Source organism: Polypterus senegalus, chromosome 2 (assembly GCF_016835505.1).
Source record: "Polypterus senegalus isolate Bchr_013 chromosome 2, ASM1683550v1, whole genome shotgun sequence".
Classification (NCBI taxonomy): Eukaryota; Metazoa; Chordata; class Cladistia; order Polypteriformes; family Polypteridae; genus Polypterus; species Polypterus senegalus.
The window spans coordinates 275,831,035-275,855,785 of NC_053155.1; the positions used below are offsets into that span (position 1 = coordinate 275,831,035).

A 24,751-nucleotide genomic window follows, 5' to 3' on the forward strand; every position below is an offset into this window, starting at 1 on the left:
TTTTTGCTTAACAGTGGTTTGCGTCTTGGAAATCTGTCATGCAGGCCGTTTTTGCCCAGTCTCTTTCTTATGGTGGAGTCGTGAACACTGACCTTAATTGAGGCAAGTGAGGCCTGCAGTTCTTTAGACGTTGTCCTGGGGTCTTTTGTGATCTCTCGGATGAGTCGTCTCTGTGCTCTTGGGGTAATTTTGGCTGGCCGGCCACTCCTGGGAAGGTTCACCACTGTTCCATGTTTTTGCCATTTGTGGATAATGGCTCTCACTGTGGTTCGCTGGAGTCCCAAAGCTTTAGGAATGGCTTTATAACCTTTACCAGACTGATAGATCTCAATTACTTCTGCTCTCATTTGTTCCTGAATTTCTTTGGATCTTGACATGATGTCTAGCTTTTGAGGTGCTTTTGGTCTACTTCTCTGTGTCAGGCAGCTTCTATTTAAGTGATTTCTTGATTGAAACAGGTGTGGCAGTAATCAGGCCTGGGGGTGGCTACGGAAATTGAACTCGGGTGCGATACACCACAGTTAGGTTATTTTTTAACAAGGGGGCAATTACTTTTTCACACAGGGCCATGTAGGTTTGGATTTTTTCTCCCTAAATAATAAAAACCATCATTTAAAAACTGCATTTTGTGTTTACTTGTGTTATATTTGACTAATGGTTAAATGTGTTTGATGATCAGAAACATTTTGTGTGACAAACATGCAAAAGAATAAGAAATCAGGAAGGGGGCAAATAGTTTATTTAATGTGCCCAGTGGCCTGCTTCACTGTTGATAAATGAATAATAGAAGAAATACACATCTAGTATGTTAAAAACAGGCTCTTTAATATTGTCAGAATGTCTAAGTCATCTACATAGAACAGTACATTAAATCCTGGTCTGTTTATATTTTGGATCCATTTTTGCATCTATTTTTCCAGGAAGTCCCTTAAATCTTCTCAGTACAATGTTTGTTAGTCCACTGGTACCTACCATGTGTCAGAGTCTAAATAAAATTCACTGTGGACTCAAAAAGCATGTGATTTCTCCAGTATTATACAATATTTGTTTAGCATTCAGTGCAGTCTGATAGTTGAGGATTTTATACGAGTAGTACGGATGAGGAAATTCACCAGAACAAGTTACTAAACCTACATCTGCATGAACTGTGGAAATACGCATGTGTAAATTGGTCTGATTTCTATACAGTTCCTTAACACACATCAAATATCTGTGTTATAAAAACTTTAAAATATACTAAAGATAGGGGTGGGGTGACAGAACAAGAGTTTCATGTGAGTTATGTATTATAAACTTTTGGAGAGCAGTCTCCACACCCAAAATGACGACACAGTGGTTTCAAGTAACAAAGGAAAGGGTTTATTCAAAACACAGTCAGTGATTAAAGCAGTGAAAGGGTATGACACACAAAAGGGTGAAAAAACAACAAAACCTAAGCCTGGGGACCTAGCTAATACAAATGAGGGCTCCATCTCCCTTATGAAGTGACTGCTCTACTGGCCACTGCAAGTGACAGTTCTCAAGCAAGCCACTTTAACTTTACAACTCTGACATTCTTTTCTTTTGCCAGTTGTGCCCTTGTACACTACTTCCTCCCAAATCCAAACTTGCTGATCTACTTGCCAGAAGTGGCCCACAATCGCATCCAAGTAACGCATGGAAATCACTATCAGATTTCCCTTTGTCTCAGAAACAACATTAAACTATTTGCCTTTGTTTTCCTAGCCTTGGACAACCCACAGTTCTACTGGTATCCTCCTTCTCAGTTATAAACAAGGTTACCACAAATCCCTTCTTAGTTTTAATTACAATTTATAAGTAAAGACTTTATTAAAAGTAATATCCAAAAAAAAAACTCAAAATAAAAAGCAGAAGGAAAAAAGAAAAATCCTTTAACTTTGTCCTTCGGGAGAGATAGTAAATATTTCAGAGTCTATCTCCACACTAGTACCTGTACAGTAGATTTTCCTTTAAAAACATTTACACTTTTAAATAACATGTTTGCAAAATTTTTCCATACCTTGAAAACTGGCAATTGTAAAATCAGGTTTATTTCTTGAAAAAAAAAATTGCAAAGGAGAAAGAATGATAGTATTATTTATTTATTTGAAATACCTTACCTGATCTTGATTTTTTCTTAAAAGCAGGGCTGTGTGACTGAGTCACAATACTTTGATGGCCATCTTTCTTAAGCTTTTTCTTTTGGATTTCTTCAAACCATTGACCAGTCACGCCGTGTAGCCACTTCAGGTCTTTCTTTGCATGCTGTAGTTTACTATTAAAAGGAGAAAAAATTGTTACATATCAATTTTTGGTAAAAAGTCTTCATTTTCAGTACACCTTGAAACTATGCTTACCACTACTTCCTCATGAATCAAGTGCCATGGGCTTGAATCCCCACTCAGTTTGCACTCTCTCTCCATTTCTGCAGTTTGGTATACAAAGCAGACTGCTTGTATTCTGAACCGTGAATCAGACTGCAAAGAACAGGATAGTACCCTGCCACTATGGAGATCAAGTGGAGAATCAAACCTACTGATATTATGATTTGGGCCAAAGCTATCAAATTGGAGTGAAATTTCATTAAGGAAAAGGGAGCCATTTTTTTTTTTTAATGAAGAACATGAATGCTATTGTACCTCAGATATATTTTCTTAAACTGCTCATATAACTACATAAGCAAGTAACAGATCATTCTAAAGGTCATCCCTATCCTCTACATATTAGTTTCTAGCATTAGCATTAGTTTCATTATGTAAAGCACTTTGAGCTACTTTTGTATGAAAATGTGCTATATAAATAAATTTTAAGTTGTTGTTGTTGTTATTATAACAGAATGCCAAGATTTTAAGCACAAACATAATTCTGAAGCTACTGGCAAATGGTCCAGTTGGAGCCAATTTGACTTTTAACTCTGGCCATTTATTGCAGTTTCACACTTTTATTTAGTCAACAGAAGTCAAATTCTCTCTGGTATAGTAAAGCCTTCCAACAATGATTATAAAAAAAAAAAAAAAACCCAAAACAACACTACACACACTCAAACATTTAATTTAAATGTAATCTTTGCTGCATCACAATCAATTTAATATAACTTTCGTCAAGTACACTCTTAAAAATAAAAAAGGTGCCATAGAGATTCTTTAGAGCGTTGCCATCAACATGAAGGTTCCTGAAAGATCCTTTAAATCAATAACAAGGTCCATAAATAGCCATAGATGGAAGATGTCCTATTTGTAACATTCAAATAGGCTTGTAATTTTCAAAGAACAGTAACACAGGCTACCTTCAGGCTGTCTTGATCGGTCAATATCCTGTTGGGTAGCCTATAAAGCCAATAAAGATTTCTGTTTTGTCCACATATTAAGAACCCTTTCAATGCTCGAAGAACCAGTTTCCTAAGTAAAGAACCGTTTCTAGAATGAAATGGTTCTTTGCCAAGGAATGGTCCAATTAGACACTACATGACCCAATAAAATGCCATGAAAGAAACATTTTTAAGAGGGTACCCTATTAAAGTACTTTACAGCAAACAAATACATTTCAAAATCAACAGCTTTCAATTACATGTTAAAATTGTATGCTAAAAAAGTACTTAACAGAATAGTACAGTGGAGGAGATAGTCTGATAACTTGAGGCAACACTAAAGTAGTATTAGGATTAGTAAAGTTGTTACAAAAGAGTAGAATGAGAAAACAGTTTAAGTACGTTTTATTGCAAAATGCATTTAAAATTCTTATAAAAATCATATTCATTTTGAAACTCTATTTATACAGAGTAAAATGCCAAATAGCCTTAATAAAACAACTTCCATTTTCTAAATCCTCTTAATTCAGGTTTAGAATTGCTGAAACTAGACGTATAATATATGTCTGGAGAGGTTCATGAGTGAATTGTGCTTAAAACTGGGTGGGAACAATTAGATGGCTCACTGAGTAACACATTTTTAAACCAATCCAACACCTCATTAACGCGGAGCTAAAAGTAGGGGTGATGGTTTTGAACTGCAAAGATCCAAGATGCTCATTAACCTGGTTAGACAGACAGCAAGCTTCGGTTTACAATGAACTGTCTACAGTCAAACAGTCTCCTAAAACAAACATTACACATATAAATGTGTGTCACGTGTTCACAGGTCACATAGTAAGTTTTAAAAATAAACATAATGATGCAAAGGAAAAACCTTTCTGTACCATTAGATTATACATCGGCATTTGATGGCATCAATGGATGAATGGTAGACGTGGATGATATGTTGTTGCGGGTGCTGTGTTTGCACGCTATGTTGTTCAGCATTATGACAATAGTGTAGGAGTCGCTGCAAGTCGGAAGAATTACCAGCAATATTTATGAAAATATGCACTATATAATATGCATCTGAAGTAAAAGGTGTGTCACACTCAGTCAAGAGGATTGGCATTAAGAGAGGTGATAACAAAAAGCCACACGAAGTGCAGATTCCAGTACTCAATACACCCAAATCAACAAATCTGCCTTACGACACCAGTAGATGCACAGATGATGCTGCACAACATCCACCTTCTGACTGTACATCTAAACAAATAACTAAAGAAATTTAACTTTACAGTCCAATTGGAAATGCTAACATGACATGACAATAGCTGCAGCATTTTAATACGTTGTATATCCATAGACAACAATGCTTATTTGAACTGTATTTGCTGTTATGATATGTAGTGATGAAATAGTTAAAGTGAAAGAAAGATATTGTACCAGACAGATACCCTTCTCAAATGTGTGGAGCCCAGTAGCTGCGATGTTCTACGTATGTTTGTGACTGTTGATACTGTCAAAAGCATTCATCACCAATGTGCAAATTAATAAATTAATGAGAAAGCTTCTGTTACCTTGTACAACTGAGCTTCTGAATGGATAACAGCAATTTAGCCTTTTATTTTCTCTCAGCGTCAAGTCTTTATCAAAGTTCAGTATCTTTTGCTCTTTCCCCGAAATCCCAGTGGTGGCTTAAAATGTACGGACTGGAGAAATGGGGCAATGTAGCCTTTGTAGTGCAGGATTTCAGTGACATTCACTACACACTCTCTATAAACTGGTTGTCCCCGGACATGGATTCTCATTTGAGAATCATGTATGGCCCCACGAGACTAAGGGTTGCCAAGCAGTCCATTGCTTAGCAGACAAAAGTCCAGCTAACAGTCACTAACTAATCTTAAATGTCTTTAGATACAATACACCAGAAAACACAGGGCAACAGGCCAAACATGTATTATATACAGAATATGTGTCAGAAAACAGCCTTCTTTTCTTTAATTGTCATGATATCCATTGAATGAAATTTAAGCTTACCTAAAAGAGACTGGCACTCTGCCCAGGGCAGTTTCCTTTCTTTGCTGCTGTACAACTCTAAATTGGATTAAGTGGATCTGAAAATATTATAGCATGCCATTTATAATATTATGGAGCTGGTGATGGTCCAAGCAATTTCAAATTAAAAGGGAAAAACACCACGCAAACAAATTTTAAAAAGCCAATGTCATTAACATGTATGATTAGGAATAACACATTTTCAGGACAAAGGTCAAATACCAAGATTGTGAATTTCTAGTTGTAAAATATGACAATTATAACTTTCACATGACACTCCACTGTTAGACAGACAAGATTAAATACAAGATAACGTGGCAGTTGCCTTTAACCACAGTCAAAGTCTTTTCTTTGACACATGCCAATACATATTCGTTATGCATACATATAATATTGTGTAGGTCTTATGTAAATGAACATGATGATATGAATTATGGAAGCAGATGTTCCACAAGCTCAAAATGGATGCCCTCTGTATTAGCATATGTTACAAGCATTTTAGTCAAAATTCAAACTTTTAGAGGAATCACAGTGATTAGTATGGCTTACTCACAGTTCCTGATTAATGTCTATGTGGAGTTTGTATGTTCATATTATTATGCCTGTATAAATTTTCTCCAAGTTAAATCTGAAAGGCATGCTGGTTAGGTTAACTGGCATCTCCAAAGGTGCCCTAGTATATGAGAGAGAAAGATAGTGTGTAAAATAGTTCCTCCCTTGCACAAGGTATTTCTAAGGCACATTCCCGCTTCAAATGTCAAAATAATGGATGTTACTGTAAATTAAACTACTGTGGAAGACTAAGCCTTCAGCTAGAAGATCCCAAAACTATACAACCTGCATGATTGTGTAAGGAGTACCCCATCTATCCTTGCCTTTAATCCAGACTAGAGAGCTGATGATTAGTTATTCAAATTTAAAACTGGCTCCTTAAACTGCCACTGCTGTGGAAAACATCATACATTGTTCCTGATCCAATGAAGACAGACACCTCTTCATCTCATGACTGCAGACCAGTGGCACTTAACACCTCACAATATGAAGACCTTTGAGCAACTGGTCCTGGATTATAGAGTCATTTTGTGGTAGATCATATGGACCCACTGCAGTTTGCCTAATAGACAAAGATTTAAGTAGAGGATGCATTTATCTGTCTGCTCTGCAAGGCGTATTTTTACCAGCACAAAGCTGGCTGCACTGTGTGGATTAGGTTATTAGATTTCTCCAGTGCCTTCAGTACTATCCAGCCATCTCTGTTAAGAGGTAAGTTCAGAGATGTGAAGGTGGAGCCTAATGGTGTCCTGGATAATGGACTATCAGGTGGGCAGACCTGAGTTTGTGAGGCTTAAGGACTGTGTCTCCAATATGTATGTGAGCAACACTGGAACACCACAAGGAACAATCCTGTCTTTTCTCTTGACCCAGCAAACAGACTATAAATAAAACACCAGTTGCAGAAATTCTCAGATGGTTCTGCACTTATGGGGTGTATTCATAAGTGGTATGAGATAGTATGTAGAAGTCAGGTAGAAAAATTGTTCCTTGGTACTGAAAAAAATATGTATGCACCTTAACATCAGCAAAACCAAGGAACTGATAATTTCACCTCACCACAGAGCCTCTATGTCTGGTTACTAACCAGGGAGTGGATGTAGAGGAGGTGCACTCCTACAAGTACTTCACATCATGTTTCCTGGACTTTCCACCATGTTCGAGAAAGCTAATTATTTTTAATTGCTGCATTGTTGCTTGATGGCACTGGAGTCTCCTGTAAATTTCAATTCAGCTTTATTTATGTAAGCAGCAATGAAGGTTCATTTCCAAGCTGTGTTGTTGAGTGACAAGTACAATCCCTCTATATAAAAGCGGTCGGGATTGTCCTTCCGTCCTGTGAGTGCTACGCAGGCGCAGAGTTTCACACACGCCCCGTCCATTTTGCAATGCACGATGGGATTTGTAGTTTCGTTTTTCCAGGTAAAAGATGATTTTTAGAAGAATAAGCAACATGGCAGAAGATATTAATAATACATTTTATTTATAAAAGTTGATTACTGGTCGACTTCAGTTTGCAAAATGACATTTGATTCATTACAGTGCATTGAAAAACTCAAAATTTAGCTATGCTTAATATGGTAAATTCTGAGCGCACTCTGTGCTGCTATCTCAAGTGACCATGTTAGCATGAGCCTTGAGCCTCTTCTAGTAACTTCCTTCATAAATAGTTTTGCTTCATACCACGTCATCCTTGAAACCACAGTCTCCAACCATTTGCCTGAGCCACGTAACAAACCTTACTTTTGTGTCAGCTAGTAAATTAAAAATAATTAATATTAGTCCTTCAATGTCTGTGAACACCTCAAAAGCTGCCAGCTGCTTGTCCAGTGTTATCCCAGCATGGTGGGTTCAGCATAGCAGTAGAATTTTGGTACAGATGTTTCCATCTTGAACAATAATTCAACTTGTATTTCAATGCAAAACACAACCATTTAGCAAAATCCTTGTCACCAATGTTCAGTCCTTCACCTTGCCCCAGCTTAAGACTGACAAATTCAATCAATAGACTGAATACTGGTTCATACTTGAACACAATGCTTCTTTTATTGTAAGGTGTTAAACAACTTAAGGTGTTTTTTATTTTACTTTAGAAATCCTGTTGCGATCCACAGTTTTATACCTACAGCAATATGCCTGCATAATGCCTTACTGTGACTGTGACAGCCAAGTCAGAGGTTTTCTTTGTTTTTAGTCATTCTGGGGTGTGTGTTATTTTTTTAAAGCGCTTCTGTAAAAATCCAAAATTTTCCCCTGTGGAGAAATAAGATTCTATTTGTACATTCTGAGCAAATGACTAACAATATTTATGGACTTACTGACCTATCTCTGCCTGGTTTCTGTTTTCCATTTCCCACTGTAGCTCTTGGTGCCTGTGCTATATTGCCAAGCTAATACTCCTGCACATGGAAAGTGATGCCATAAATATTGGAAGCCAGGGAATTCAACCTGCTTTTTATAAGATATTCCATCATGTATATATAATATTGTAATGTGTCCAAGAGGAGGTGAGCAGCCAATTGGCTTACAAATATTAGAAGTGCTACATTGTTTCTTATAACTTGCCATGGTTCAAACCAGAGCTTTATTTTCTACAGCAGTTCTGGAGTTTTAATTGTCCTCTCCACTGATGCTATAATTTTAAAGTTAGTGGAGTTTATATTGTTATGATGTTATTATGTTTAACATGTAAAACAGAGCAGTTTCAGTTCAATAATATATTTTAGGGAAAAAAGTTATCCACATGTTCTAGGCCTGTACTCCATGAAGGGTGTTAAACTGGATTAAATCAAATAATGGAAATAAGGTTAGAAAATAGATGAATGGACGATTCATTAGCAATAGTGCTGGTTCAACTGAATGAATATCAAACAATGTTCAAATTGGAAAGTGACCATGACATCAACATTAGAAGGTACATTTATTACAGCAGGAGTCTAGATTATTATTCAAATTAAATAGGATTTCTCTCCATTCTTTCCCGATTAAAAAAAAATCAAGTCAAATTTGTCCCTGAAAACAACTTTAATTTTTAATTAAAGTAAATCAAATGGAACATGAATGTGCGCTGGAAATTAATAAATGTAGGCTATACAACAGCTGTGAAAACCTTCACCTTACATAAGCAATTAAAGGCAAAACTAATGTCCCGGTAATGCTATGACCTACTATATGTACATTACATGAAGTGCTGTATAATAAATCCCCAAACCAAAGACAGAAATTAGTATCTCAGATTTCCTTACAGTACATATCTGTAGCAGACCTTTATATCAAAACACAAAGAAAAACATTAAACATAATTAATTATGTGAATAAGGAAAAAAAGCATAAAATGCATAAAATTTTACTTTGTGTGTGCGTGTGTGTCCTGCGGTGGTCTGGCGCCCTGCCCGGGGTTTGCTCCTGCCTTGCGCCCTGTGTTGGCTGGGATTGGCTCCAGAAGACCCCTGTGACCCTGTGTTAGGATATAGTGGGTTGGATGGATGAATGGATGGATGATTTATGTAGATATACATCAACACCACCCCTCACAACATTTACGTCTGGTTTGCCCCAAACAGTAGACAAATATATCTCATCACTAATAAGTCCTTAGTGAAACAAGCCAGACTGGTCCACATATAACATAGTCAACCAATAGAGAAACCCTAAAGTTCTTTGTTGTAAAACACTGATACAATAATAAGTCCTTGGCAAACAAGGTAGACTGCCCTTGTTCAAAAAGATACCTTAAGTTCTCCATCATAAAAAGGCCTCAATCAACTAAACCAAACCCCTACCCTACAACTTCGTTGGTGACCAAACGTAGTTATCCTACTGTTCCTTAATACTTCAAGAAGACAACAAATACTCATAAGGATCAACAAGACCTGAATGCCCTAGTTTAACTGTCATACCCACCATCTTTGTTCGATATAAGCTACGCGCCTAGCCAAACTCGACCTGCTCAGAAAACTGACACCAGAGTGCTAAAAGACTTCCCAATAATAAACCAAAAATGTCTAACCAGTGAATTTCCACTGGCTGTGAAAAAAGCAATAGATGAATGCAGGATGAAAGCTGCACAGTCAAAATGTATTAATGCCCAATGTGATATGTCTTCTAAAGATGCTAAACTCCAATGCATAAAGACTTTCCTGTATTTTGCTTATTATATGCTCAAAAGGATAGGTGATCAGATGTCTAATGGTCATTAACAAAACAAAAACAAACAAACAAAAAAAAAAAATCTGCATTAAAGCACAGGACCCCACCATAGCCCAGATTACATTATTTGAATTGGTGTGGGCTACACTACAGATTTTTAAATCTATTATCAAACCAACCCAAAGAATCTTTTCCTAAAAATCTATGCATATGCCCACTTCATCATCTTCCCAATGCACTGGACATTTACCGGGACCTAATAAAACCTCTTTTAGTTGTCTCTGTAAACCGTCACCAATTCACTAAAATCCATGTATACAGTAGAAGATGTAATACAGCATTATAGAGTTCATGCTTTTCTACCATAAATACTTTTCTGAAAGGTTTATCTGTACCATCAAATCACACCTCGAGGTTGAAAAGGGTTATCGGACTAAAAGCAATGGACTTCAGACTACTGAGCAGATACATTGTTCCATAGTGGTCACAACCACTGGTCAGTAAACTGCAAGCTCTGGTTACTGATCCGTCATAGACATAATTAAAGACAATAAATAGAGCTCAAAGAACTCCATCAATGACACACAGCACTCAAATCTTACTATACTTAACTTCACAGTTTCATTAGAAAACACAATGCCTATGAAATCCAAGAAGACTGCCAGCTTAATACTGTGTTAATAATAAACATGACAGCTGACTGAACAACTGTTTGCTACTGTAGCAAATGAGAAAGAAGAAGTACGTGAAACCAAGCCTGCAACATCAAAACGGATTTCGGGCTTGTGTCAGATTTCAAAGTCAAAACAAACTTTGAGGACTAAACCTGAAGATTTAGAGATTTAGAGAGCAGTGTCCATGAAGGCCACTATACTTTATAGTAAATGAATAATAATAGTTCCTATTCTCTTTATCATTGAATAGGAACTATTTGTATTATACATTTAAAAAAATCCCCAACATGTTTGAAAAACTATGTGAACTAAACATTACAATGCAAAATTGAAAATAAATGGCATACAGTTTTACCACCCCAGATCAGCTGCTAAATTATAGTAATCTCTAGTTCATTTTCCTGCACCACACATCAAAATGACCAGTATGAACGGTTATAATTTTAAGGCAAGTTTATGTATGGAAAGTGCGATACAGGGAATTTAAGAGAAAACTGCCCCAGGCCTAAAACCATCCAACACAATCCTCTGTGCAATTCCTCTCTAATCTTTTCTTAAGTATTTTACTGCACAGTAACATCTCCTGGTTGAAGGTAGGGTCCTTTATTTCAGATTTAAAAAAAAAATTATATATTTCAGAAAAATGATGGAAGTCATAAGTGTGGACACACAAGAAATATTCTGTCTTGACAGACAGGTATATAAAGTTTCACTTTGCTGGACTTTTCCATTCTGCAATCAAACATATCAATTCTAAATCTAGTTGAGGTGTTCAACTGTAATAAACTAAGAATCATCTAGTCCTAGTCAAGTCCTAGATTAATCTGATCTCCAGCGACAACACATTTGTTTTCCATTGCTTGAGGTAGCAGTCAAAATAATGCTTTTTTTGCACAGCCACCTCAAGATTGCCAAACATCAAAAACTTTAGTGTAAAAATAAACCAGGTTTGTGTATGTACATTCCACTTACTACAACATAATAAATACAGCTGATGTAAGAGAAACATAACAGAAAGTGACAATGGGTCAATGGCTGCAAATTCAGAAAAACAGTATGAAGTTTTATCAACTAATGACTAGTATGACCTTGTAGTTAGGATATAGCGGGTTGGATAATAGATGGATGGATGATTGGTATGAACAATCTTGCATATTTTTTCTATACCCTTTTCTACTTTTGTATTCAGAAATGTATAAAACGTTTGCTTTACAGCTTTGCACAACTGTTTTAAGATTTGCACAACACTAATAGGTTTTAAAGCTTTAAACCAGGGACTATGCCTTATGGTAACTTCTCATCGATTACCAACACATTCAAGCTTTATTAGATCTTTGGTGGGGGGTTGGTACATGACTCATACAATGTGGCAAAAATCCATTCCTAAACATCAATACTTGAGTACAGTGATTCTAGAAGATGGGCAAGGCAGAGTTGTTTAAAGGTTATTTCATATAAGATTTGCAAACATGAAGAAAAATATTCTCATTTGTTTTTGAATGCAAGAGAAAAATCATGCTCGATTGTTCATAATTAGTGGTGGTACAATGTCATAAGATAAGGCTTGACATTTGTATTCAGATTTATAGTCATGAAACTGTTAGATATGCAGAGGTTAGGAGCATGCACGGATAGTGCATTGCCACACCCACCACACAAGTAACCACCTGGACTGGAACAGTGGGAGGTTTGTTTTTTTCTTTTAAATATAAAAAACGGTGACTGGAGTGCCAATCCTGCCACCAACTCCCAACTGTTCCCTTTAATTTAGAGGACCTGCTTGCGGTGCTGGATGTAGGTGAATGTCGTAGCCAGGATAAAACAATTGCAGGTTAAGGACCCAATGGAGTAGAGTCACTTTTGGCTTTTACAGGATTCAAACAGGCAACCTTCCAATTGCTTGCACAGATCCCTAGCCTCAGAGCCATCACTCTGCCCTGTCCCGATAGAGTACAGTGAAATTTTACATTCATGTGAGTAGCATCTATACAGTGTCACTACAGAAAAAAAAAGGACAAATATCCATCCAACTGATTTATTGAGTTCAGGGGAATAGCAAAGCTGGAGCCCATTCCAGATGTACTGGATGTAAGGCAGGAACCATCACAATACTTTATGAATCTGTGACAGATGGTCCATGGCGGAATTTAAATAATCGTGGCCTGCTAGAATCAGGGGGCAGGTGTGTGCAATCGCACTTCGCTCCAGAGATAATGGAGGTGCCTGCCTGCTTCAGTATACACGGGCAAGTACAAGCATCAGTCAGGTGCCTCATTATTGCCACAAAGGGAGTGCTGTCTCACACCTGTGCCCCATTAGAAGAGGCAGCCTAAAAGGATCCTGCATGGGACAGAAGGGGGTCAGAAAAAGAAAAGGTGAAGGAAAACAACAAAGAGAGAGCAGAGGCTAAAGGACAAAGAGAAGGGTGGGAGTGGGAGAGAGTCGGTGTGAAAGTGAAGAAGCAGGTGAATGAGAATGTAGCCCTGGGGATGGAATGTGTGGCTGACACTTAAGAGAGGGCTGAAGGTTGCTCCTGCTGAGCAGCCAGGGAAGCAGAAGCAACCAAAATATACTCTGGAGGAACTCCCCTGCAAAGGCAGGAGATAGCAGTGGGAGTCAAAGGAGTGGAGGCTCAGTGGCGCCCCGTAGAATGCCATAGGGCCAGAAACTGAGGGTTGTCTGCACCTGTTGGTACAATGTCTCTCTGTGCTGCAAGATCCGAACAGGGTAAGCCAGGGAGATATCAGTTTTAGTGGGATGCACCAGGACTCTTGCGTTTTAAAGGACAGTTTCCTGCTAAGGGGATTTTAACCTCACTTTGACAGGATTTATTTATTCATGGATTGCTTTTAATCACTATATGGACACTTGATGCTGTAAAAACTATTTATTTATTTATAGATTGATGAACTGCACTTTCGGATCACTCCTTTGACTTTGTTTTAATAAAGGCAATATTTCACTTAAGCAACTACCCCTTGCTAAGTGAGCATCCTCACTTGTCCGGCTCATCCTTGGTTATGTTATCGATGGTGGTGGGTTCAAGAGGCTCTGAAAGGCAAATAGGAACTTGGAGCCAACCTGCACCATCACAGAATCATGTAAATACTTGAAATTAGCACTCAGACCTCCGAAAGACCAATTAGTTGCAAGTTGCAACACAGCACAAAATAAATAAAACTAACACATACAAAGAAGGGTACTTTGGTGTTTAGGGTTAACTAAGCCATTTTCAAGTCAAGCACCACTGCAAGGCACAATACAAACCACAAACTTTTTCTAATCTATTTCAAAAAACAATGAAGCACTAATACACTGAAAAACAACTTAAATACAGACAGTAAGTGACAAAATCTAGCCCTGCAGAAAAAAAAAAAGTGTCACAACTAAATGTTAATTTATACATTTAGAGCATTTAATATTATAGTTAATTTTTGTATTGCAAATGTGCAGTTTAGATTATATATGTACAGATACCACTTGAAATTATGACACATTAAATAAAATGAACGCTGTTGTACCTACTACTAAAATGAAAGACAAGCACTGCAACTCCCCGCAGCAGGCTGTAAACAGCCCATACATTACTCTACAATCTTTTTATAAGCAGTCTTCAAGGCATTTAGTGCAGACGACCTGTTTTGCCACCATTATTAGAAGCTCAAACACGCAGGGCGTTCACCCTTACACTTTATTTTGAACTAACATTTTAGACTGCTTTGGATTTTCAATTTTGGTAACACTAAACTAGAATATTTTCACATAATTGACACTGTTCAGTTGTTATGAATATTGTTTTATGTATTAAGATACTTTCAGAGAATAACAAATTCACATTATATCTTTTGATTTGTTTTTGAATTGTATATTTCCATCTTTTGGATTCTGCAACTAAAAGAGATTACAAATGTCCCTTAAGAAATCAGAGTCATCGCCATCTCTAACTATCCTACATGATTTCTCATTAATAAATAAATGGAAATCAGCCCTGAAAGGTGTACCAATCCAGTGCATATCACATACTGTATACTGTACATACATAACAGTGTTTACAGAGTTGCTGGTCACCATTACATGCATGACTTTGAAAAGAAAACCTCAATTATCTGTAGAAATAGCCACCCACCCACAAGGCAAGGTGCACACTTGTTACAGATCTAAAGAAATAAAGCTTCCCGAAAGAATCTTTCTATGGATGGGTCTTTTGAGAACCAACAGTGGTTCCCCTATGGTATTGCTCTGAAGAACCACTCAGGCACCTTTATTTTTATGAATGTTCCAGAATTAAATACTATATGGATATTATTTGAAAATAATTAAGTGCATCTGTTGGTATTTACTCTTTAATATTTGTTTGCATTAAATAGATGGTAGGTAAATGTTATCACTTTGTATGTAAATATTTAAGAAAAAACCTTTATCACATTGTATAGCATGTTTTACAGGTAACAAGTTTAAGTAAATCTAATATCTGTCTGTGGTTTTAAGTTCAAAGATAAAAGAGAACAATTCTTCCTATTTATTAAACCTGTCATAACTATGGTAATACATTTTTTACCACCAAATTTCATATTAGAAACAGCATTATAAAAAAAATTAATTACTGCTCATTTAAGCTATTTTGGTTCCTTATTTTAGCAATTATGTTTAAATAAAATAGTAATAGTCAAGGGTAAGGTTAGTTCTTAATTATTAATATGACAGTGAACAGATTTACTGCTGCAATGCGATTTTTCCCAAACACCTTTGTCCAGCAGTGAAGTCTTCCATTAAAATGTCCTATATATACACATACACAGAGATATATAGAAATGAGAACGTGTGTGTATATATAAAATGTATATTATAAGCATACATTTATAATGTACACGTGTGAAAAGTATATCTCTCTACAGTATCTGTACAGAACAGTATACGTCTGTGTGTGTCAAGTTTTATCACGATCTTTTTGTGTGTTTGTAAAAGTGGGTGAACGTTATTAACATGTAGGACCCTTAGTGCTCTCTTTTCTTTAACCCCCGGCTGACTCCGCGCCCATTCCAGCAACATCTGGGGCAAGGCAGCAGCCCACCTTAAACAAACGTAACACCGAGAGTTCAATGGACTAGTGCCCTGGACAGGCCGATTTCTGCGTTGCACTCAGTTTTGCTTAGGTAGTCGTCTGCAACACTAAATTGGATTAAACGAGCTCGAGAACGTTAAAGCTATAAAACCTCCGATCTAAAAGTCAACATATCAAGTTAATTTAGTAACGTATATTTTCTTTAAAAAAAGAAACGTAATAGTGGGAAGTCATGCAAAAATTGAAGTTGCTATGCGCGTTTCTTACCGTGGATGTGGTTTGTGTTGCCTGTGCAAAAAGTCCAAGCAGTTAAGTAAAAGTGAGATGAAAAACAGACCCTCAAAACCTGTCTGTAGATGGGAGATTATTTAAATAAAATGAGGAAGCAAAGACGACAACCCGAGATGAAAAAAACCTGCGCTCATCTGCTTTATTCGACCTTTGTAGTCATTGGGTATATTCAGAGTTCTGAAAGCACACATGCAGAGTAGTGTATATAATGTATAAAAATAGTAAAAACCGTGTGCTAGAATAAAAATACTTCTTTCGGGGTTAATGTCATACTGTAAAGGATTTATATAATTGCCAGGGAAACTGTGTAGCAATCACATCTCTGTCACGCACCTTTAGGGTAGGGACGAGGTATGTTGGCGTGGCCGCTTTGTGAAAGCTCTGCTACACCCTCTTATGTTATTCTTAGAAGAAATCAAAGTAACACAACAAACCTGTCCGAAAACTTGGCGTTGGGGCGATACAAGTCACACAGCTTTATAGATACCCTTCAAGCACCTTCAGCCGTTCTCAAAACAGCTTGTGTACCTTATCAAGGACACAGTGAACTAAGGGTGCATTCCAAAGCTTGAGGTATAAAATTTAAAACAGCAATAACAAAGACTGTAAAATTGTTTTATATATTGGAGGCACCGGAGTGTTACTGGTTAAAAGGATGAAGGAAAAAACAAAAAACACAAGGCAGCAGATGCAGTGTGGGCATCAACGTGTGTCGATAGAGGATCTCGGTCATTTTAAATGCTGTCGCCATGAAAGGCGCTACATTAAAAATACTTTGGGGCGGAGTTTGCTAAGAATGTCAACAAGGGTGGGGGCGTGCTCTCAAAATTAAGTTTGGGAACCCCTTGTTCAAAAACACTCCTAGGGATTATTAATTTGCAAATGGTTATTGTCTTGACAACCTGCCATGAACCGCGCGCCTGAGGTTGTTCTTATTTAATAATCAGAAAGAAAGTTTACAGTCTGTACATCACAATTCAAATATCGTTCAGCTTTTGCTTTTTTTTTTTTTAATCGTCGGTCACTTTGAAAGTCTTGAACTTCAAAGGACAGTGTACGCTGTATTACATAAGACGACTGTCTGGAAGTACAATTCTTTTAAACGGGGTTTCGGATCCTGTACAACATACTCTTTAATATAAGCATGTCCATCCCGTACTTAAAATTAAAAACACTATTCAATTTTCCGTACATATCATGAAAAAAACACAAACAGTTGCAGATTTGTATTACACACTTTCCAGAGCACCCTTTCCTTGGTGTGCAAAAACAGACGCACTTCAGCATAGTTCATTCTAGTAACTGACCTGATCCTCTGTCTTTCGGCCCTTTTCAGCTGTTCATCCCTCTCCAGTACCTCCAGGATCTTGTCTGCTTCATCTTTGTTTAGGAAACTTAAATCCAAGTGGGTAGCTGCCGTAGTCATTATGCTTCCAAATTTCTTCTGTCGTAATTAACTGCTTATGTCCCAACTCATATTTGGATTACCACATTGCCAAAAACGCTAAATTACCTTAATATTCATTAAGTCCAGCCTCATTCCTTTCATCAAGGTAACACTGTCTACATGCGCCTACCTGCACACCTGCAGGGCTCACTTGGTAAGGTTGGGAATGATCGACAGGCGCTCTGCGTAATCGGGAACGTCTCAGGGTACGTAGCAACAAGTGGCCAATTAGGGAAGAGGGCGGGGTCATTTTCCTGCGGCATAAGTGGCAATGGAAAACAGCGTAGTTACTGATTACCTGTGCGTCTGCTAAGTTCCATTTTTGCTGAATTTATGGGTCTTCACCAGCGCTTAACAAATAAAGGCAGAAGAAACTACCTTTGATTGAAATGATATTAATATAAGAGAGACGGGCATGAAGTTCAGTATCGTTTTTATTGTTGGTTTCTTATCTGAGTTTGGGGTTTCGCATTACTTCTTATTTCATCCAGTACATCTCAAATTGAAGTTCAATCCCTCCTGTTATACGGTTACGAATCACAATTTAAAGTTCCACTGTCAGTCAATTCGTACGATTATTGTTTCAGTAATGTTTGTTCTAAGAAACTGGGAAGATACGTGCGTTTTAAGTGTATTTTTGCTGATATTGCTTAAATTTCGCTCAGTATATAAACCTTTTTGCTGTTTACATGCACACATTTGCTGGATAAAACGCTTTGGATATCAAGTACGTATCTGCCATCCAAAGCTGGAAAAACAGCACTTCAATCCCAAAGCTACGCTATGTAAGTCTCAGAGGTTTAGTTTTAGAGACCTTCCTTGTGGCCCTTCACACTGAAGGTCATTCTCTTTTATTTTTCTCTTTGAAGCTAATATACTTGCACATAGTGCAGTTATCAAGTCCGTTGATTTCCAGGATTACAGCAGATTTTATACAATATTTCGTTACTCATGTGAATATATTTTATGTCCCATCCCAACCTGGAAGGCCACCTGCAGACTTTTTTAGTCTTAATTTAACATTATTCAGTTTTTAACATCACCTGTTTTCTAGCTTCTATCGCATTAATTCACCTGTTACAGGAATTTAACAAATATGAATAGGTTTTCACAAGATTATTTTTTTTTATAGTTTGGTAATGGGACATTGGCTGCTTCATTTGCATAGGTCTTTTTTGTTTAGTATAAAAATGTTTATGAGGGTGCAGGCAAAAAAGATAGAAAAATTATTAGAAAAAATATATAAGGAATAAAGAAAACTTTACAGTGGTTCTCCTTGCATTTAGAGTATGATCAGGAAAAGATTATTTAAACAAGGTTTGATTGAGTCAGGAATTATTTTCATAACAGCAATTAATAAAGCAAACTGAGGTGCAAATTAAAACAATGATGAGGAGTATCTATTTCTGTGAATGCCATTAGGAACAAAGCTGCACAGCCTCTCTCTGACACACTAACACTGAATACTTTCTACCAACAAACTATTAAACAGAAGTGTGCTGAGAAATGCTACTGAAGCTCCTTTATACCAATGGCAATACACCTGCATAATCCTAACTGTGACTGTGATGTCAAGTATTTACTGTATCTATCCATCTGTCTCTTTATTTTTTTAAGAGCTTTTGTAAAAAGGCAATTTCCCCTCAGGGACATTTTTTACATTCAGGGCTTCTCTTTTTATACTTTATGACATTTTACTTATTTCAATAATTGTACATTTTGCACAGAAAGTTCTTGTAATTAACTCAGTTTTTGTGTAAGGAAGAGAACTAAATAAACACACAATGCTAAATCATATTTTTGAGCTTTTAAATCATATCTTTTGGCAAGAAAATATTAAAAATGCACTCGGGCATACATCTGTTGTTTTTTTTTTTTTCCTGACAGAATTTAGATTAGCCATGGGACTTCGTGGCAAACATTGAGGAAATGTGCTAAAATCACAAAAACAAAATCATCATACATGCTTATCTAAATGGTGCCACATTGATCCTGTGATATCAGATGTATCTTTTTTTTGTATGTTTTTTTATTATAAGGAAATGTAGAAACTGGACCCTGTCCTGATAGTACTGAATTAGAGACAGGACTCAGTCCTTGGCAGGACATCAGTCCATTGCATGGCACACTCTTGTATTCAGACTGTGCCAGTTTAAAGCTAAAATGTATACATTGTGCAAAGAACTGTGGAAGAAACCTTTAAGCTCTGAATCAAGATCATTGTTCTAACATAAACATAGTTTCATGTATCTTATAATCATTTCATGCATCATGTACAGTATCTTGGTCAACTTGGACACTAATATGTACTTTATCATACTTGAGGGGTAGTGGAGTGGTGGTTCACCTCAGACCTTTTAACCATGGGACTGTGTTCCTCTCTCTGCACTTGGATTTTGGATTTCCTAACTGGCCGACCCTAATGTGTGTGCAGACTGACAACTTCACTTCCTCTGCACTGATCCTAAACACAGGGTAGTGTGCTGAACCCACTGCTGCACCTCTTATTCACCTCTGACTTTGCGGCCAGACACAGCTTCAGTTTTATCATTAAATTTACTGACAACTCCACAATTTTAGACCTGGTTACCAACAATAATGAGAGAGCTTACTGAGAAGAGCTTACTGTGCCACGACAACAATCTAACCCTTAATGTTACCAAAACTGAGGAGCCGGACATAGACTTCAGGAAAAAGTAGACTGATCACATTCCCTTCTACATTGAAGTGGATGCTGTAGAGTGTGTTGGCAGTTTTCAATTTCTTGAAGACCTAAAGTTGGCATAACAGATCTCCCCTATAGTCAGAAACTCCCTTCAATACCTTTTATTTCTTTGATGTCTGAGGAATGTTTTAATGTCTCTATTTGTGATTACTAACTTACATATAGTAAGTTGAATCTCCCCTGGTTGCATAAAGGGAGCCCAGGATTCCCGGACATTTTTCATTCCAGGGAATGAAACTGCTGTAATTCCCGGGAAACCAGGAACGGCCAAGCTTGCATATATAGCATGTAAAAGTGTAAAAATCAATCAAAAAATAACAGAGTTATAGTTGAAAATAGTTAAGTTGTATGGTTTTTTGGCCCACGGTGTAGTATGTTGCATATTAATTCAGTCAACAACAGACCAGCAGCAGTCAGTCTTCCGGCTCAGTGGACTGGGAGGAGTCCGCACTCTGCAGCTCAGGAATGCCAGAACGGGGCAGACTTCATTAATGTCTGTCAGACAACAGCTTTGAACAGCAACTTGAAATTGCAATGCGTCAGTCTGTTGCATCCGCATTATCTGTGCCAAGTAACTTGCCATCACAGAATGATGACAAGAAACTGGATGCATCAGTAAAAGCTGAAATGGCGATGTTTCAGAGCAACGGCAAGTGCGGGCGTTGTTTAGAACAAGTGTATCAGTATCAGATGACTGTGCCGCCTACTTCAGTGGAGGCAGAGTGTGCTTTCTCAGTGGCTGGCTTACTCTGCACAATTGTGCACTCTTGCCTGGACGACTGCACGCTGGACATGTTGTGCTTTCTACGCTCTTATTACCACAACTAACTAGATACATGTACTTATATGACAGCATGAACTGCTTGTAGATAATGTTAGTCTTTTATTGGTGTCAACATATTGCAGTAGTTTTATTAAAAAATAAGTGTCGGTCATTCTAAAACCATTCACATGTGAGATGCCCGTGCACTGTGTCATCCCTGGGCGCCCGGGATTCCTGGGAATGACATGCGGGATTCCTGAATTCCCAGGAATGGATAAACCCATCTGGGAATGGATTCCCTAATCCCAGTAGAGTACCTGCTCAGTTCAGGACCGCAAAGCACTGCATAGGGATAATAAAGTCAGCATAGGATATCATTTGTATAAGAGTCTCTTTTATTTGTTTGTGACATATTCTGCCTTAGAAAAGCTAGAAATATTATTATAGACTCTTTTCTATAGAGTTCTTTTCCACCCTGGGAGATGTGCAGGACCATTAGGACCCAGAGCAGTAGATTCAGAGATAGTGTAGTTTTTATCTATGGGTCATAAGTCTACTCAGCAGCCACATTTACTGACTACTGCATGAGGACATCTAATTTGTGTTCTTCATGTACTGAGTATCGTCTCATTTTATAATTTGTGCATAGTGTTTTATTTGTTGTCTGTTATTGGTGGAAGACACACATATATGAAGTTAATTTTAGTATTGTACAGTAATAAACCGGAATGTGAACTTCAATGTATTAAGCCTCAGATGGTGGCTGGATTTGAATGGATAGCTAGCCAATTGCAGGCTCCGTTCACACATACACATGCACACATACTCATTCACAATAGGCTAACTTTGAGACATGAATCAACTTAAGATCTCTCTTGTATATGAGTGGAAACTGATATTCCCAAAAATCCACCCTACTGGGGCCAGCAAACAAATGAAAGCCCCTGGAACTGTCAGGCAGCCATGCTAAAAATGCTATTTCTAGTCCTAGTGTTGCATGCAAGGTGCCATATTGTTCTATCTACCTAGTCTAAATATTTCTTGATGTATTTTATCTACAAAACAAACATGGGTGGAACTGGAACACACCGTGGTGGAAAAGATATGTGGTTTTCGTTTTGTTTGCTAAAGTATTTAAAGAAATATATATAATATCATAAAACTACTATATATACAGTATATATACAGTATATATATATATTTTATGAGGGGCCATTCAGGAAGATTGGTTCATAAATATATAAATTGGTTCAGATATCTATATATTGGTTCAGATACATTGGTTTTAATATATACATTGGTTTTAATACATCCGTTCAGATATATATATTGGTTGAGATATATATAAATTGGTTTGCATAGATCTGTTCTGATATATATATATATACAGTGGTGTGAAAAACTATTTGCCCCTTCCTGATTTCTTATTCTTTTGCATGTTTGTCACACAAAATGTTTCTGATCATCAAACACATTTAACCATTAGTCAAATATAACACAAGTAAACACAAAATGCAGTTTTTAAATGATGGTTTTATTATTTAGGGAGAAAAAAATCCAAACCTACATGGCCCTGTGTGAAAAAGTAATTGCCCCTTGTTAAAAATAACCTAACTGTGGTGTATCACACCTGAGTTCAATTTCCGTAGCCACCCCCAGGCCTGATTACTGCCACACCTGTTTCAATCAAGAAATCACTTAAATAGGAGCTGCCTGACACAGAGAAGTGGACCAAAAGCACCTCAAAAGCTAGACATCATGCCAAGATCCAAAGAAATTCAGGAACAAATGAGAACAGAAGTAATTGAGATCTATCAGTCTGGTAAAGGTTATAAAGCCATTTCTAAAGCTTTGGGACTCCAGCGAACCACAGTGAGAGCCATTATCCACAAATGGCAAAAACATGGAACAGTGGTGAACCTTCCCAGGAGTGGCCGCCGACCAAAATTACCCCAAGAGCGCAGAGACGACTCATCCGAGAGGTCACAAAAGACCCCAGGACAACGTCTAAAGAACTGCAGGCCTCACTTGCCTCAATTGAGGTCAGTGTTAACGACTCCACCATAAGAAAGATTCTGGACAAAACGGCCTGCATGGCAGATTTCCAAGACGCAAAACCACTGTTAAGCAAAAGAACATTAGGGCTCGTCTCAATTTTTCTAAGAAACATCTCAATGATTGCCAAGACTTTTGGGAAAATACCTTGTGGACTGATGAGACAAAAGTTGAACTTTTGGAAGGCAAATGTCCCGTTACATCTGGCGTAAAAGGAACACAGCATTTCAGAAAAAGAACATCATACCAACAGTAAAATATGGTGGTGGTAGTGTGATGGTCTGGGTTGTTTTGCTGCTTCAGGACCTGGAAGGCTTGCTGTGATAGATGGAACCATGAATTCTATTGTCTACCAAAAAATCCTGAAGGAGAATGTCCGGCCATCTGTTCGTCAACTCAAGCTGAAGCGATCTTGGGTGCTGCAACAGGACAATGACCCAAAACACACCAGCAAATCCACCTCTGAATGGCTGAAGAAAAACCAAATGAAGACTTTGGAGTGGCCTAGTCAAAGTCCTGACCTGAATCCAATTGAGATGCTATGGCATGACCTTAAAAAGGCGGTTCATGCTAGAAAACCCTCAAATAAAGCTGAATTACAACAATTCTGCAAAGATGAGTGGGACAAAATTCCACCAGAGCGCTGTAAAGACTCATTGCAAGTTATCGCAAATGCTTGATTGCAGTTATTGCTGCTAAGGGTGGCCCAACCAGTTATTAGGTTCAGGGGCAATTACTTTTTCACACAGGGCCATGTAGGTTTGGATTTTTTTCTCCCTAAATAATAAAACCATCATTTAAAAACTGCATTTTGTGTTTACTTGTGTTATATTTGACTAATGGTTAAATGTGTTTGATGATCAGAAACATTTTGTGTGACAAACATGCAAAAGAATAAGAAATCAGGAAGGGGCAAATAGTTTTCACACCACTGTATATATATATATATATATATATATATATATATATATATATATATATATATATATATATATTGGTTGATATACATTGGATATATATTGGTTGATATTGGTTGATATACATTGGTTAGGATATATATATTGGTTTTAAAAGATCGGTTTAGATATATACATCGGTTCAGATACATCCGTTCAGGTATATATATATTGGTTGAGATACATCTGTTTGGATATATAGGTTGGTTCAGATATATACATCGGTTCGAAAAGATCGGTTGGGATTTACAGGCATACACAACGATGTATTAAAACGAATGTATATATTCAAACCAATATATCTGAACCAATATATATATCTGAACCAATTTATATATTTACAAACCAATCTTTTTTCCTGAACGGCCCCTCGTTTGCCAGGGGGTGGCGGAATGTACTGACTATCTCTCTCAGTCCCTTGCAGACCTTTCCTGGGAAATCCCGCCTGTTGCCGGCCCCAAGGATGACGTCACTTCCGGGCACGAGGACGACACTCCCAGTTCCTGCACCAATGACATCATTTTCCTTTCAGGCCTTTAAAACTGCCATCTTGCCTCAGTACAGGCAGTTCTGTTCTGGACTCTGACCTAAGCACATCATGCTACTAAAAAGCAAGTTTGCAGCCGAGAAAATATTATACGGGTGGCTGCCCCAACTTTTTATGATGTCTCTGACTCATTATTGTTACAATATACTGTATATATATATATATATATATATATATATATAT

General features: G+C 37.4%; 1 protein-coding gene across 1 annotated transcript in view; it reads right to left on the minus strand.

The window, feature by feature from the left end:
- The window catches only part of zmp:0000000991, a 59,245-nt gene extending 41,549 nt beyond the window's left edge, over positions 1-17,696 (minus strand). The window contains exons 1-2 of the mRNA XM_039745617.1: positions 17,383-17,696; positions 2,121-2,275 (exon numbers count right to left, since the gene is read on the minus strand). Coding sequence (XP_039601551.1) covers positions 2,121-2,275; positions 17,383-17,501 — 274 coding nt within the window. The 5' untranslated portion in view covers positions 17,502-17,696. The remainder of the gene's footprint in view (positions 1-2,120; positions 2,276-17,382) is intronic.
- Between the last annotated feature and the right edge of the window lie 7,055 nt (positions 17,697-24,751).